At 35.4% G+C, this 16,890-nt stretch overlaps 1 protein-coding gene across 2 annotated transcripts in view; it reads right to left on the bottom strand.

Moving 5' to 3' along the window:
- Positions 1–2,159: 2,159 nt before the first annotated feature.
- Positions 2,160–16,890, bottom strand: part of CLDN16 (claudin 16) — an 89,316-nt gene continuing 74,585 nt past the window's right edge. For both annotated transcript variants that reach the window (XM_008009515.3, XM_008009517.3), the window contains 4 exons: positions 13,497–13,599; positions 9,677–9,841; positions 5,811–6,002; positions 2,160–4,410 (listed from right to left, as the gene is read on the bottom strand). In XM_008009515.3, the coding sequence (XP_008007706.1) occupies positions 4,277–4,410; positions 5,811–6,002; positions 9,677–9,841; positions 13,497–13,599 (594 nt within the window). In that variant the 3' untranslated portion in view covers positions 2,160–4,276. The remainder of the gene's footprint in view (positions 4,411–5,810; positions 6,003–9,676; positions 9,842–13,496; positions 13,600–16,890) is intronic.

Genomic DNA, 16,890 nt, shown 5'->3' with positions numbered 1-16,890 from the left:
TCACCAAACTTCAAAAACTGCAACACTATTTCTTAACATAATAATGATTGTATAGGTATATTCACATTGTAATAATCTATCTAGCTATAAACTTGTAATTTTCTACATACACTTCAACATTAACATTATTGAAAAAAATATTAATAGACCTGTGTCAAGAACATATAGAAATTAGCTTAAGAAGTCTCTATTGATCAAAAATTTAATAATTTGAGTATCAAAACAATAATGATTAGAGTGGAGGAAACATTGAATTAAAGAAAACTATAATTCTATAATCATACTCAGAAATGGAAAACTACTAAAAAATTGTACACATAACTCTTTAAGAGAGTGACCATATGGCCTTGCTTTCTGAGGAACATCCTGACTTCATGATGAATGGCACTCACTTTTGTTCTCAAAAGTCTACCAATTTGGAAAATAAATTATATATCATATCACTAACAAACAAGCTTCTCAGTTTGTATTAGTAAATTGGTGAATACAGGGGAAGAACTGGGTATTCATCCTACCCTTTCAGGCTAACTTGAACAGACTCCAATGAAGGGGCAAAGGCTTATTTTACAGAAGAATTTCTATGAAAGATGCAGATGCAATAAGTTCTTTTTCTACAAAACTTTATGAAAGCATTAGCTCAGTTAAGAATTATCAGTTGTTAAAACTATCATGTATATGGTTGATGAGTAATATGGTATTCCCATAGTTTCACAATAACACTACACTAATTACTTGTTTTTATTAATGAAATACATATATGTATTTCTTCACTATGGATTAATGTATGAATATATAAAATACTGCCATTTGGAATGGCAGACCCACTGACAGCCTGCATCCATGCATCTAGAAAAGCTGCAGACCCTCAGTGCTACCCTGGATATATAAACTCCACTTTTTAATCCATATTAAATCCATATATTATATATCCATATATTTATATATATGTATTTATATAGATTCCATATATATATGTATATTCTCTGTGTGTGTATATATACATACATACACGCACAGAAAAATTGAGGGGTCAGCTAACCAACTTGCTAATCCAGTAAACAATGTTGGCATTTAAACTAAGAATAAACCAACCATGTATTAGGTCTCCAGGTATACTGTCATGTCATCTATGGTGTATTCTACAAACTATTTAGCTTGATTCCTTCTAGTCTTTAGATTTAAACTCCAATTACTGAAAATAGAAGGCATTGAAAAATTAAGCTAAATGACATCCCCAGTCAAATCCAGAAGGTGGAACAAAGTGTACAAAAACTGGTCCTATTGTTTTAACAAGTCAAAGTCAGTGGGAAAAAAATGTAACTTGATTAAGACAGACTTAAGGGACATAACAAAATGAAAGGCAAATCCTTATTTGGACAAAGTAGCTGTGTAGAATATTTTTAAGTGTTTGAGGAAATTTAAACATAGACTAGGTATTAGATATGAAATGTATTGTTATCATAAATCACAGGTAGTTAAATAAGAAAAAAAGTAAATATAAAGCAACATATGAAATGATCTCTTCAAAAAGAGATACATATTTATATGAATGTCTTTATGGGTATGTGCATAAATGGAGAATATCTGGGAAGCTGTGTAGAGATTCAATAAATTTTAGGAGTAGTGATGTCCCAGGTAGAGAGAATATGGTGATAATTTTGCCTTGGTATTTAAATAAGATATATTTTTGAATCTTTGTGTGCTTTACACAAAGATTTTACAATGCACATATATTGATTTTACCATAAGGAAAAGCTAATTTTAATTTAAAAAGTTGATCTTAGAAAGAAAGTAGTTAATAAAGGGGTGGATAAGTAGCATTGTCCAATTTTTAAATTTTTTTTCCTTTCTTGTATTGCAATTAATAGGCATGCCTAACTTGTAGTACCCAGTATTTAGTGAGCTATTTTAATATTTCAGTCTAATAATCTTACTTGCATTGCTTTTGGATTATATCACTTTTTTCTTTCTTGCCATGTTACGTCACAACCTGTCAATTATTACAGCTTCATCAGTTAGTATTTGCTTTGTTGTTCACTAGTTGCCATACAAAGCATAGTCTTCTTTATGCTTTATTTTGGGATATGTCATTAAATTACAATGAATTAGAAATGAATGTTTCAAATGAATTAAAAAAAAATCTTGACATTCCTCCCCTTACATACAAAATGTTTTAATTGAGAAAAAATTCAAAACAGTCACACATATCAATTATCATCATGGTTTTCTGAAATATTTTCTTATACAAATGAAATATTTAAAATGAAAAAAATTACATTTTAAAAATCTAATTAACTAATTATTTTTGTCCTGCCTTTCCCCACAAGGATTTCAAAAGACTTATTGGAATATATAAAGCATGACAGACAATAGAGTATAAAATAAAAATGGGAATAAATGTTAAAAACAAATATTGAGGGAAAAATGCAAAAATTAATTTTAAAATGCATAGAATAATGATCAAATAACTAGTGAGTATGATTTACAAATATTTTTAATGTCAATTACACAGTTAATAATAAAAATGAGATAAAGTTAAATCAATTGCTGTTAATTCTCCAACTAGATTGGAACTGCTTTGGAGAATACTGTTAAAGACACTGTGGGAAGCAATAAACAACAATCTTGGAATGCTAATCCATGTAGTAAGAATCATAATCTCATTTTCACATCATTCTTTGTTCTTTAAATTTGAAACACTTATTTCAAGGTCTTTATAAATTCACAACTTAATTTCTTTTTTTTCAGAGAACTAATTTCTGGGTGGGTGAGTTGATATTCTTTTCAGGCATTGCAAGGGTACCTTAAGGGTACTAATGTTATTAATGTGAATGACAAGTAATTAGAAAACTGGAGATTAAATTTTACAAACATTTTAAAAAATGCTACAATTAAAAAAATTCAACATGATTACATTACGAATGTGAATGAAATTTCATTAGCGACTTCTTTAAATGTATACGTAATTCTATATTTTCCCCAAAACCCACATTTTATGAGGAATATTTATTTATTTTTTTATTTTTATTTTTATTTTTATTTTTTTAGATGGAGTCTCGCTCTGTCGCCCAGGCTGGAGTGTAGTGGCGCGATCTCGGCTCACTACAAGCTCTGCGTCCCGGGTTCCCGCCATTCTCCTGCCTCAGCCTCCCGAGTAGCTGGGACTACAGGTGACCGCACCACGCCTGGCTAATTTTTTGTATTTTTTTAGTAGAGACGGGGTTTCACCGTGTTAGCCAGGATGGTCTCGGTCTCTTGACATCGTGATCCACCCGCCTCGGCCTCCCGAAGTGCGGAGATTACAGGCGTGAATTACAGTGCCCCACCAGAACATTGATTTTTTTTTAGTAGAGTCGTGAACCTTTATTTATTTAAATCAACATATATTTGTTGAATTTTGCCATATGTCTAATACGTTGCTTGGTGCTGATGATTCAGTGGTGTGTGGGCACTTGAATTGGTGAATTCTAACATAGTACATTACAATAGTATTTGGATGTTTAATCAATAAATGAGTAAATTCTCTGGTTGAGCTATTACTTCTGCAGTCTAATAATTTGGCAATATATCAGCAAAGCTAGAATAGCAGTGAAATAATACACAGATCCCTTATGCTGTTAGTGAGGTGGAAAGTCACCACGAGCTCCAGTATCAATTCAGCATTTGCCTTTGACATTTGGAGGCGGTGGGGCAGATCTTGTCTTTAACTCTCACCAGTGGCTGCTATGCCAAGTTGTTATTTTCTTTTTCTGTTTTAATACAATCAGAGTAATGGTAGGCATTGATATACTAATATGAATATAAAAGAATAATCTTCCTCAAAGTTATCAAATAATTCACCCACTTGTTAAAAGTACAAAAAGTGAACCAAAAGCTAGGGAGAAAAGCAAGTTTGTCCATCTTTTCAAAGGTTAGGGTTCCTGGCCTCTTTTAAGATTGCTTTCTATTTAAGCATTATTTCATTTAATAGTACCATGTCATAATCTCTAATAGCTATATAGAAATCACAAACAAACATTTCTACATTCTAGAAGACTTATCTTAAAATATAGGGAAAGTGTGTGCGTAAGGAAGAAGGTTAGTAGAGAGAACGAGGGAAAAATATGACAGTAATAGAAAGGAAAAGTATAGGAGAGTCAAACATTTTGATTAAGCTAGCAATTAATTTAGTTCAATACGAATTCTAAATAACTGTTTCTGGATTGACTTACTATTTTATCAATGTAACCATACTGATTAATTAAATCATATGTAAGCACAGACTGAGATGTGCATTTTACACCCTTGTGTCTACAGCATACATTTTGGCAGTCTCAGTTCGAGCGGCTGAGTATGACTTGGTCATGGAAACACCTGCAACTGAATAGGCTTTCCTCAAGGAATAAGAATAGTTTCTCCCAGGTCCAACACCTGTTTGAAAGAGATATAAAAATAAGTAGGACTCAGTGAACTTGGGAAAATTATAAAACACCATTGTATATGTTTTTCCTCAAAAGGAGCAAGAATATAGATAGTCAAAGAAGGTATCATTTTGGAACTCTGAGAAGAATCCTAGGAAACAATTTAAGATTTTCATTCTGAAAGTTACTTTTAGGTTTAAAATTCAGCCAAGTAGATTTTCTTTTATTTTTTTCTTCATCAGGAGAGGTATTCCCTTAGTTTTTTAGGTGATATTTTTAGAAACCCAACATAACACGTTAAATTTTTTAAAAAGAAATATTTGGCTGGATCTTAGTCCACTTCTCCGTTTAACACTAAACATACCTTAGGTTGAGTGGGTGAAGATATATATGTATGTATAACTGTAATACAGCAAAATATATATACATATATATACATGTTTATATATAAAATTCACAACTACAACCATGTCCAATATTCAAATGCATAATAGTTATTTTAATGTATTACAATTAGATGTATATATACCTATATATGCAATTATAAAGGTATAATTGTATATATGTATATACACATATATGTATAATTCTAATATACATATATGTGTATATACATATATATACAATATATATTCATATATATGTATGAATACATACTTATATGTATTCCTACCTGTTACCATTAAAAATTCCAATTATTAAAAATTCCAATTGTTCAAGGGCAACTGAATTGTAATACTCAAACATTATTACCCTGTTAGTGTTATATTAATTGAAAAATAAAATCCACAATTATGACCATATCTAATATTCAAATGTATAATATTTTGATGTATTACAATTATACATATAGTATATATGTATATGTATATGTATATATACTATATGTGTATGTATACATATATGTATACATATACAAATATGTATATAATTGCAATATGTATACATATATACATATATGTGTATAAGTATAATTGTAATATGTATACATATATGTATATAAGTATAATTGTAATATGTATACATATATGCATATACGTGTATATATGTGTATATATGTATATATGTATAATCATAATACATAAGATAACTATTAGACATTTGAATATTGGACATGCTTGTAGTTGTGGATTTTATTTTTCAATTAATATAACACTAACTGGGTAATATATTTTTCAATTAATATAGCACTAACTGGGTAAAACATACATTTTTCAATTAATATAGCACTAACTGGGTAATAAAGTTTGAGTATTACAATTCAGTTGTCCTTGAACAATTGGAATTTTTAAGGTAATACGTAGGAATTCAAATAAATAGCATTTTTTTTTTCTTGTGAAATGTGTTTCCACTGGATTGCGAAAAATGATAGTGGAGGCAAGGAAGTTTGCTATTTTATTTTATTCTTACCTTTAAAAAGGTATAAGCAGCAGGTGAGAACGGCTCCAGCCAAAAAGCAACCCAGAGACCCAGCCATTCCTAGCCAACAGGACCAACCAAATTTATATTGGATACCAAGAAATATATTGTGCAAAATCAGAGTAGAACGTTCCACATAGACATCAACAGCATACCACACAGAGCCAATGATTCCTGGGGTGCCTGAAAGAAAGGGAGGATGCTACAAATAATAGGGGACATTTTCTGAATTTAAATCCCAAAATACCTGTTTACTACCCAAAATGGCTGGCATCATTCAGAGAGGTAAAAACAGAAACAGGGATTCATGGGCGAACCAAAGTTTGGACACTTCTTCTGTCTCTTCCTTTTGCTTTCCATCTTGTATCTTTTTAAAATTTAATCTCAGTTTATACATAAAGAAAATACAAAAACGAAATAACGCAGTGCTCATCGGTTTGTGTAAACGGAAATTCGTCGTTATGGTTTTCTTTGATTTTCCTGTCTTTCCAATGCCATGTTAGTATTGTATAAATGAAAATATTAGAAACAAAACCAAACAAAACAGAAAAAGAATATAGTCTAACAAAAACAACATAGAGCATATGTTCATTCCATACTGATTTTTTAATTGTCAGTAAATACCATTGAGTATTTAATGCTCCCTCTACCCACTTTTGAAGCTATGCCAGCTACGTAATCAGCACCCACGTGAAAACTGTTTTTAAAGTCACTGATTTCAGTGTCTTTAAGTCAAAAACAAATAATTGAAGTAAAAATTGTTTTTATTTTCAAATAAACCTTTATCTAATACCCCCACACCATATAAGAATGGATCAAGAAATGTTATTCCCTTTGAATACATCTCCACAGATTAGCCTCTCTAACAATTAACTGGTTTGAAATGACGCCACTAGAGTCCTGGTATTTTAAAGGTATAAATTGCATGTCGAAGCCTGGATGCAATAAAGAAATGTGGTGAGCTGGAGGACAAAACACTGTATTAAAAGAGTGTTTTTGAAATATGTAGTCCCACACGCTCAATGTCTAGCAGAAGGCAATTAGAAGAAATCAGTAATTTATAGATTGTCTAAGTCTGCTTGAGTTGGATTTTCAGTTATTTACTTCTAAATGTGTGCTTATACTGATATCCTGAAGCTATATCAACATTAGTGTTAAGATCAAGATCTTGCCCACCAATACCCAAATAACTGGATCCTGCTTTTCCTTCATTTCAAAGTTCTGCTACTCTGTGCTAAATCAGATGCATGTCTTCACAAAGAATCTCTTCAGATTACTTTCCAGAGTTGTTTTACTGTCTAATGAAATAAATATTTGTTTTTCCCAAATCTAAAAAATAAAATATGTAGTCTCCAAAAAATTTTACATTTTTTTTCCCCTAGAGAGTCTGTGATATCTATTTAAATCACTATTTAACTGTATTCTTCTCTTAATTGTTTAACGTAAGAACTTTAAGAAAGATCAGATAGGCCGGGCGCGGTGGCTTACGCCTGTAATCCTAGCACTTTGGGAGGCCGAGGCGGGTGGATCATGAGGACAAGAAATAGAGACCATCCTGGCCAACAGAGTGAAACCCCGTGTCTACTATAAATACAAAAAGTAGCCGGGCAAGGTGGCGGGCGCCTGTAGTCCCAGCTACTCGGGAGGCTGAGGCAGAAGAATGGCGTGAACTCGGGAGGCGGAGCTTGTAGTGAGCCGAGATCACGCCACTGCACTCCAGCCTGGGTGACAGAGTGACACTCCGTCTCAAAAAAAAAAAAAAAAAAGACAGATAATAAACACATAACCTTTAGAAAATGCAGTATATATTGCAATAGCGTTTCTATAATACCATCGTCTGCAGTTTTCAGGTAGAAATTCTTTTTCTAAAACTTCAAAAGAGAGTATAGACTTTAAAAAATAAATTTTATAGCACACTAATTCTAAATAATGTTTCCAAAGCTTAGGACATGCTTTGTCTTTCAATTTAGTTATTTCTTCAGTCATTCCTATCAGGATTTTCTTCAATGACTTATTTTTTAAAAGTTACTTGTTTTGTTGTTTTGCATAAGATGGGTTATTTACTGATGATACCTCAAAAATATTCTGGAACAAAATTGCATAGCTGTAAATAATTAAATAATATTTAAATCTTAAATGAAATACATTGTATATTAAAAAGTTCAATGCTGTCAGTAAGTGGGATATTGAAATAAATGACTTACAGAAGGGAAGAATTCTAAATTTTTGTAACTTTTTATAATACAATCTGAGGATTATTAGGATGTTGACTTAACATTTCTGTGTCAAAAATCAGGGAGGCCCAAGTTTTAAGCATATAAAGGGTTAGGCAGTCAGCTAAGAGTTTGCTGTGCCCACATTGCATCTTCACATAGCAATTCAGGGTACATGTTACTACCTTAGCTTCATGCTCCTTTGCAGATTAGGAAACAGAGACATGGGTGAAGATACCACACATACATATCTCCAAGTGTTTTTAGTTCCAAACTCCGTATCGATTTACTACCCCACACTGCCCGGTCAGGCTCCCACTTATATTCGCTTTGTTAGCAGAGAAGATTTTTCCTGCTAACAGACAAGAAAGACACTATGTTGTAAAAGAAGAGGACTGGCTGGGCGCGGTGGCTCACGCCTGTAATCCCAGCACTTTGGGAGGCCGAGGTGGATGGATCACCTGAGGTCGGGAGTTCGAGACCAGCCTGACCAACATGGAGAAACCCTATCTCTACTAAAAATACAAAATTGTCCAGGCATGGTGGCACATGCCTATAATTCCAGCTACTAGGGAGGCTGAGGCAGGAGAATCGCTTGAACCTGGGAGGCGGAGGTTGCAGTGAGCCATGATTGTGCCATTGCCCTCCAGCCTGGGCAACTAGAGTGAAACTCTGTCTAAAAAAAAAGAAGAGGACTAAGCTTTGAAGTTGAAGACAGACCTGAATAAAGTATGATTTTGCTGTTTCCCTAATAAATACTATTTAAAGTGCTTTTTGATGTGTTGTTTATTAGTCAAGCGTGACTAATAAATATGCTTGGGTAGTCTTCAGAACTTCAATTCTTTAGCTGTGTCATAAGTGGGGTAACAATATGATCTGTTTATTGTTACATTTATGAACAAATGGGTTAGCACATGGGACAACATAGGACTTGGCACAATTGTTAGTTTATTGTTAAAAAGAGTTGGTGGAGTTGGTGGAGGTGGGTACAGTAAGGAGGTAGAAGTTTGGGGTTTACTTTGGGATTTTAACTTTAGTAATAATCACAAGATAAATTATTTTAAAACTTGAAGTTATGTAACTTTTTAAATGGCTAAAACATACTTTTAGAGCTTTCTTTTTTCTTTCTTTCTTTCTTTTTACCCCTGAGATGAAGTCTTGCTCTGTTACCCAGGCTGGAGTGCAGTGGCGCGATCTCTGCTCACTGCAACCTCCACCTCCTGGGTTCAAGCAATTCTCCTGCCTCAGTCCTCCGAGTAGGTGGGACTACAGGCGTGCACCACCATGCCTAGATTTGTATTTTTAGTGGAGATGGGGTTTGACCATGTTGGCCAGTTGGTTTCGAACTCCTGGCCTCAAGTGATCTATTTGCCTTGGCCTCCCAAAGTGGTGGGATTACAGGCATGAGCTATAACACCCGGCCTGAGAGCTTCATATTTTGTTCTGAGATATTAACAAAAGACTAATTACCTGACTTCAAAGCTAAAGTAAGCAGGACTGGTAGATGTGATCTTTAGTTTTTCAATCTAGAAAAGGAAGCCACATATAATCCGAAAATAAGCAGCTTCACCACAATACTCTCCTTCACCTCAAGTCCTTAGCAGAGTCTCCCTACCCCAGTTGCTAGTCCAGCCAGACCAGTACCTGCTATTAGTAATGTGGTTCCAGCAACAAAGCAGATGCGGACTTTAATGTACGGCTCATCAGGGAGGAATTTCACGCAGTCAAGACCAAGGAGCAGGGTGAGAAATCCAAACCCAGCTAGAATATCTGCAGTAATCATCAGCGCTCGAGTTACCACCAGCTTCACTGGAAGACCAGGGCATATGGTTAAAGCAGAGTCAGAGGAAGGAACTATATTAACTCACAGAGATATAGCAAGAAAACCAGACAAGTAGGTAACATTAACACACCCCACTGGCAAAAGTCAGACTTCGTATGAACTTAAACATGAGTACTCCTAATGTTTAAAACTAAAAAAATGAGATTATTGACATCATTAATTGTTTTACCACAGTTTACTACTTAGTTTTGTTGGTATACTAGCAGATAGCATCCTGGTAGACAGTGGGGACTAAAGAAATGTTTTCCTTTTTGCCTCCTGCCCTGGAAAATGTCTCATTCACAAATATTGTAGCCAATTGCTGAATCGAGGGTAGCATATCTGTTCTACAAAAATTTCTTAATAAATATTGAATAAATAAATAATCACTATAATTGTTTAAAATTTTATTTAAAAATAATAATTGGTTAAAATTTGACCCAGGAAGCAGAATAAAATATTTCAAGACCTCTTTGTGTCAATTCAGGACAGAAGAAGCCATCAGGAGATCTTTAGAAGAAGGAGAGTTAGTTGGTGCTATTAAGTAGAAGATAATTTCTGGAAATTAGATCATTTTCTCTTTCAGCTATTTAAATCATGACTCTTCTTGGCCAATATTACCTATTAAGCCTTCAACCTTGCACTGTCAAATGACCATATTTTAAAGCTACAGACAATAAGAATAAGAATATATGGTAGACAGTCCAGGAAAGAAAAGATCAGGAAGATGAAAGTGGAATAGTAGCAATCATCTTCTGTAGCAGAAGCATCTTCGACTGTGAAAGCCTCCAGAACTCTGAGTTATTGTTATGCTGAGCTCAACTTACGGAAATCATATCTCAAATAGAAGGTTAATCAACTGAAATCAGAACTACTACTATTCTAGCTGGCTGATGGATAAGAGTAATGAAATGTATTCCTTTTATAGTACAGCAATTATGTTTTATTTTCATATTGATCTGGGGTTTCCTTGTATTTTAAATAATTTTTACCCAATGGTAGGTAACCTTAGGGTTTATTTGGAAACATGTTGCTTGCAAATATGCAGACAATATTCCTGAACTTAAAATAAAAAAATTATGACTCATCTGAGAGAGAAAATCAATGCATAAAATCAGTCCCAACCTCATTAATAGGTAAACATACTATTTATAATTATCTTAATATATATGAATATTTGTCTCTAACACAGAATTCATAAGATCTCAAAATTTAACATTATTTCAGAAAATTTAAATGTTTCAAATCTAAGACTCATTTTTCTCAAAATTGAGGAAAGAGAAAAATATGTAACCTATTAGATAATACCACTATTTCAACATATCTTCTTGATCACTAAATAGCATATACAAGCAGGCCTCCTACCCAGGGCTCTAAACAAAAGGTTCTCGTCCTTTGGATGGCCTCCCTTGAAATTTTCCAAGTACTCTTTGGAAACCTGGGACTACCTGGGGCCAGCTATACCATCAGGACAGGGTGGTCTGAACTCATCCAAACTCTCATGGGCCTAGATCTTCTTCCCTTCGGAACACTCCAACTCCTATCCTACATGTAGGGTCTCTGAAGAGCCGATGGGGTGGACCAAGGGCCCCATGGCCAGCCTGGATCCAGGAGGGGATTCCTGAAAGCAGATAGGTCATGCTGGCCAGTAAGAAATTTCTTTTTCTGGAATCATGTGAGATTTGACTGTCAGAATGCTGTTAATATGCTGATTTGTGGGGACTCAAATTATCCGTATCAACTGGAGCCATGACAAACATATTTGTCTGGATTAAACACCCTAAGTATCCAGGACAGTGGAAAGAGTTATCTAATTGTAGTTGTATGAAAGATAGCAAAAAATAAAAATAAAATCCTACTTCCTTATATGTAACATCCTAACCAAGAGGGCATAGATATGTCATTTTCCTAGAGTCCATTTTCATCTCTGCTGTCTTTAAAGAAGATGGAATTTTTTAAAGAAAGGTAATGGGCCTTTAGTGTCTTATTTGAAAGTAATAGGTTAAAAAAGGGAAAAATGTGACGGCATAGGTCAAAGATGAAAAAGGAACATATTAAAATATAAATGGTGATTTTCTCTGTGTAGTGAGCTTAGGAGTGATTATATTTTCTTCTTGTACAAATGCATATAACAGTATTTAAAAGTTTGAAATACTTAATCTTTCATTTTCTTCTCAGCTTATGAATTAAAATCCACTTTAATGAATTTTTAGAATAGGCTAAATGTTCATTTCTATTCAGCAAATAGTGTTTCTTTGTAGGTAGAACTAGGTTCACACAGAGGGGAAAAGAAAAGGAATTAAGAGAATCTTTTTTAACAAAAATAAAACAAAGGCCTTATGAACTATGTTTTAAAAAATGTTCAAGGCACCCAACTTTTAAATAGCAGATGAAGAATTTTAGAGCACTGCTCCTTTTAAGTGCTTTCCTCTGGACTGAAATAGCAGTTCAGGGGCAAAGTCACATTCCAAGGGTTTAACTTTTTATTTATCTCGAGAAGAGAAGTTGCTTTATGGTGCCATCACCCATCATTTGCTTTGAAAGAGACTAAAACCACGTTGCTTTTGTAACAGAACAGGTATTTCTTAGATGAGTTTAATGTTCTTATAAATAAATAAACACCATGGAGAGGACTGAGAGAATCAACAGTAAGATTTTTAAATTTAAGAGATTTCTTTATTCATAGCAACATGGGCTCTGCTAACATGTAACTATTTGTTTGTTTGTTTATTTATTTATTATTTTATTTTTGAGATGGAGTCTTGCTGTGTCTCCCAGGCTGGAGTGCAGTGGTGCAATCGTAGCTCACTGCAACCACTGCCTTCCGGGTCCAAGTGATTCTCCTACCTCAGCCTTCTGAGTAGCTGGAACTACAGGCTCCTACCACCATGACCAGTTAATTGTTTTTTCTTTTTTTTTCTTTTTTGGTATTTTTAGTAGGGATGGGGTTTCACCATGTTGGCCAGGCTGCTTTAGAACTCCTAACCTCAAGTGATCCCTTGCCTTGGCCTCCCAAAGTGCTAGGATTACAGGTGTGAGCCACTGCATCTGGCCTTAACTATAACTTAAAGCTAAAAGTAGGGAAGCTAAGGGAGCCAGCTTTAATATTGCCTGTAACAGTGTGTTACATGTGTTGGTTTTTTCTTACACTGATCCCCACAGTCTACATCTTTGTCTCTGGCTGTCTACCTCTTTCTGCCTCTGCCACTGTATCTTCACCTGTCTTTCTTAGCAAACCTTCAATTGAAATAACTGTAAACTTTCTATTTGAACTAAGTCATAGCTTAAAACGTCTCTGAAATGCTTTCCACTTAATCTATCCAGTCTAATCATGAAATTACAGCACCCTAAAGAATTCATCTTGATTAAAAAGCCATTTACTGTAAGCCTACTGTGTATGAGGCACTATGCCTGGCCCTTTATTTTTCCCTCAAGGAATTTACAAATATATGAGAAAAGAGAAAATGTGCTAAAGTATATATTTAAATTCACATTTCCCAGACAAGCTCAATTTCTAACCATTTCAAACTGGACCAAGCCTTAACAATGTACAATAGAAAACAAAGCACAAAATGGAAACCCGAACTCAGTTTTCTGTCCCTTTCCATTCCTGGCAAGCAGCGAGATCTAAGTCATACGTACAGGGATGTTCCGCAAGTATGGAATCGTACTCATCGCAGGTGCGAATTCCATCAAAAGCATTGGTGACGCATTCCCACCAGAGGCCTCGGCATTTTGTGCTCACCTAGATGTCAGAGAAGACACCATGTGAAACAACTCATGCAGGCACACTTCAGTCCTCCTTGATCAAAGGGAGAAGTTGGCTATTGTGTTTGATAGTAAAGTAAGTGGTTACATGCGTGATCAGAGTTTCATTTACAACAAACAATGCATTTTAGAATTTTTTCCCTTAAGCACTAACAATTGAAGCCTTTCTGGGTCAGGAAATGAATCCACTTCCTCAGGTAGGGTGGGGGTAGAGAAATAAGTCATGTCCAGAAGAGATAAAAACAGAACTAAATATATTTAAATATCTATGTCAGCTTCCACCATTGAGTTATGGTTATGGAAAAACATCATTTCATGTCTCTGTGCTGACATTTACTCACACACACACAAAAAACCATACGACAAGAGATGATAACTGTTGACACCTTGAGTCTATTAGAAATATATATTGCTTCTTTATCATGAATACTGAGTTCCATGAAGAAAAATATTATCCTTATATATGAAGTTTATAAATGTAAAATAATTAGCAAAGAAAACCAATAAATGAAAAGATGCCAATAAATAAAATATATAAAGGCCCCAAGTTTTATTTCTTGCTCCAATGATATATTATAAATGCTTAAGCTATGTAATGGATGTAAGCAAATTGAGCATTAATTTCGTACCACTTGACAACTGTGAACCATTTTTACTTGGAAATGATGTGCAGATGACTCTAAGCATCCACTTAGAGCTAAAAGGTACCAGTGCCCTGAACCTTCTCACACTTTATCCACAAACCGTAAGTCACAGTAGATTTCTTAGAATCGTAAACATGCCACAGAAAATAGTTTCAGGTGTGCATGATAGAGCTCACGCATATGGAACAGAGCTAACACAACTGTTTCCTCTGACTTGGTTACGGATTCAAATTACCTTGTGTATCTGCGGATAGTTTAGTAGTTTATGAGTTATCTTGGAAAACAAAAACTTAATTCTTTCCCCCAAGAAAGAATAAAATAACAGAGCAGGGTGAGAAGAGGAATGTAAAGGAAGGGGGTTAAATTGCTGTGGGAGGAAAAAAACATAAAAACACTTTACTTTTGAAAATAAAATAATATTCAGGAATACATGCACTATGAAACTCTCTGCCCCATGCTGTTTTTTGAAGCATGTTATGTGCCAAATAAAATTCTACTGCTTGCAACTTCATTGTGATTCTGAATGTTGTACCTCTAATACTACTTGATATGTAAAATACTTAACATTGGTGATAATTATTCGATACAGAGTGTATATCATGAAGCAGTTACTATTTAGCATATGATTATTTTTCTTATTTCTTAAGGGACCTCAAGAGATATTATTTATCATCCATTTTACAAATGAGGAAATTGGGGCACATGAAAGTTAAGTGATAACCCCACGAAAGCAGAGTTAGTGGAGGAGATAGGGCTCAAACACAGCAGTGCGTGGGTGTGCTCCTAAGCTTTGCAGTGTATTTAAAAGCCATTCTTTATGATCCAACACATCTCACTATTGGGCATTTATTCACAGGAAAGGAAATCAGTATATCCGAACCTCCATGCTCTTTGTGGCACTATTCACAATAGCCAAGATATGGAATCAGCCTAGATACCCAACAACAGAGGAATGGATAAATACGATGTGGTATATATACACAATGGAATACTATTTAGCAATTTAAAAATATGAAATTCTTTTATTCAAGTCAGCATGGATGGAACTGAAGGACATAATGTTAAATGAAATAAGCCAGGAATAGAAAATTAAACATTGCGTATTTTTATTCATATGTGGAAGCTATAAAAAGTGGATCTCGGCCGGGCGCGGTGGCTCAAGCCTGTCATCCCAGCACTTCGGGAGGCTGAGGCGGGCGGATCACGAGGTCAGGAGATCGGGATCATCCTGGCTAACACGATGAAACACGTCTTTACTAAAAATACAAAAATTAGCTGGGCGTGGTGGTGCGTGCCTGTAGTCCCAGCCACTCGGGAGGCTGAGGCAGGAGCATCGCTTGAACCAGGGAGTCGGAGGTTGCAGTGAGCCGAGATCGCGCCACTGCACTCCAGCCTGGGTGACAGAGCGAGACTCCGTCTCAACAACAACAACAACAACAACAACAAACAAAAACACGCGGTAAAAAGCAAGACAGAGGATGCTGAAGGCTGGGAAGGGTAGGGGTCAGGGAATAAGGAGAGATTTGCTAAGAGATACAAAATTGCAGCTAGATAAAAGGAATAAATTCTAGTGTACTATACCAGTGGTCCTCAACCCTTTTGGCACCAGGGACCGGTTTCATGCAGGCAATTTTTCCATGGAACCAGTGGCTAGAGGGTTGGGGATGGTTTGGGATGAAACTGTTCCAGTTCAGATCATCAGGCATTAGGTGCTCATAGGGAGTATGCAACCTAGATCCCTGGCACGTGCAGTTCACAACAGGGTTTGCACTCCTGTGAGAATCGAATACCGCCGCTGATCTGACAGAAGGTGGAGCTTAGGTGGTAATACTCTCTTGCCGACTGCTCACCTCCTGCTGCGCAGCCCAGTTCCTAAGAGGCCACGGACTGGTACTGGTGTGTGGCCTGAGAGGTGTGGACCGCACTCTAGGATGGCTCTTGTTAATAATGGTATAATTTCAAATAGGTAGAAAAAGGATATTTAATGTTTCCAACAAAAAAAAAAAATAAATGTTTGAGATGATGGCTATGCTAATTACCCTAATCTGATCACTACACATTATGTATATCAAAACGTTACTATGTACCCCATTAAAAAGATGCATATGTGCTAAAAAAAAAAAAAATTGTTTAAACAGTTAAAAGTGTTTAAAAACTTTTTTATTTTTGAGGCAGAATCTTGCTCTTGTTCCCCGGGCTGGAGTGCAATGGCGCGATCTCAGCTCACCGCAACCTCCACCTTCCAGGTTCAAGTGATTCTCCTGCCTCAGCCTCCCGCGTAGCTGGGATAACAGGCATGGGCCACCACGCCAGGCTTTTTTTTTTTTTAGTATTTTTAGTAGAGACGGGGTTTCTCCATGTTGGTCAGGCTGGTCTCGAACTCCTGACCTCAGGTGATCCGCCCACCTCGGCCTCCCAAAGTGCTGGGATTACAAGCGTGAGCCATCATGCCTAGCCTAAAAACAAGTTTTTAAAAAGAATTCCAAATCCATTTTAAGATAAAGTAATCCAGAATTGGGTATTGGTGATAGCTTTGGGTGAAGTAAGCCCTAACTTGAATCTCATCCCAAGGCTGTTATTCTGCAAACTTCACCTTGGCATGTTCTTCTTTAGGTTTAAGTTGG

Source organism: Chlorocebus sabaeus, chromosome 15 (assembly GCF_047675955.1).
Source record: "Chlorocebus sabaeus isolate Y175 chromosome 15, mChlSab1.0.hap1, whole genome shotgun sequence".
Taxonomy (NCBI): Eukaryota; Metazoa; Chordata; class Mammalia; order Primates; family Cercopithecidae; genus Chlorocebus; species Chlorocebus sabaeus.
The sequence above is the reverse complement of the archived record's forward strand: the minus strand, read 5'-3'. Positions and strand labels throughout refer to the sequence as shown.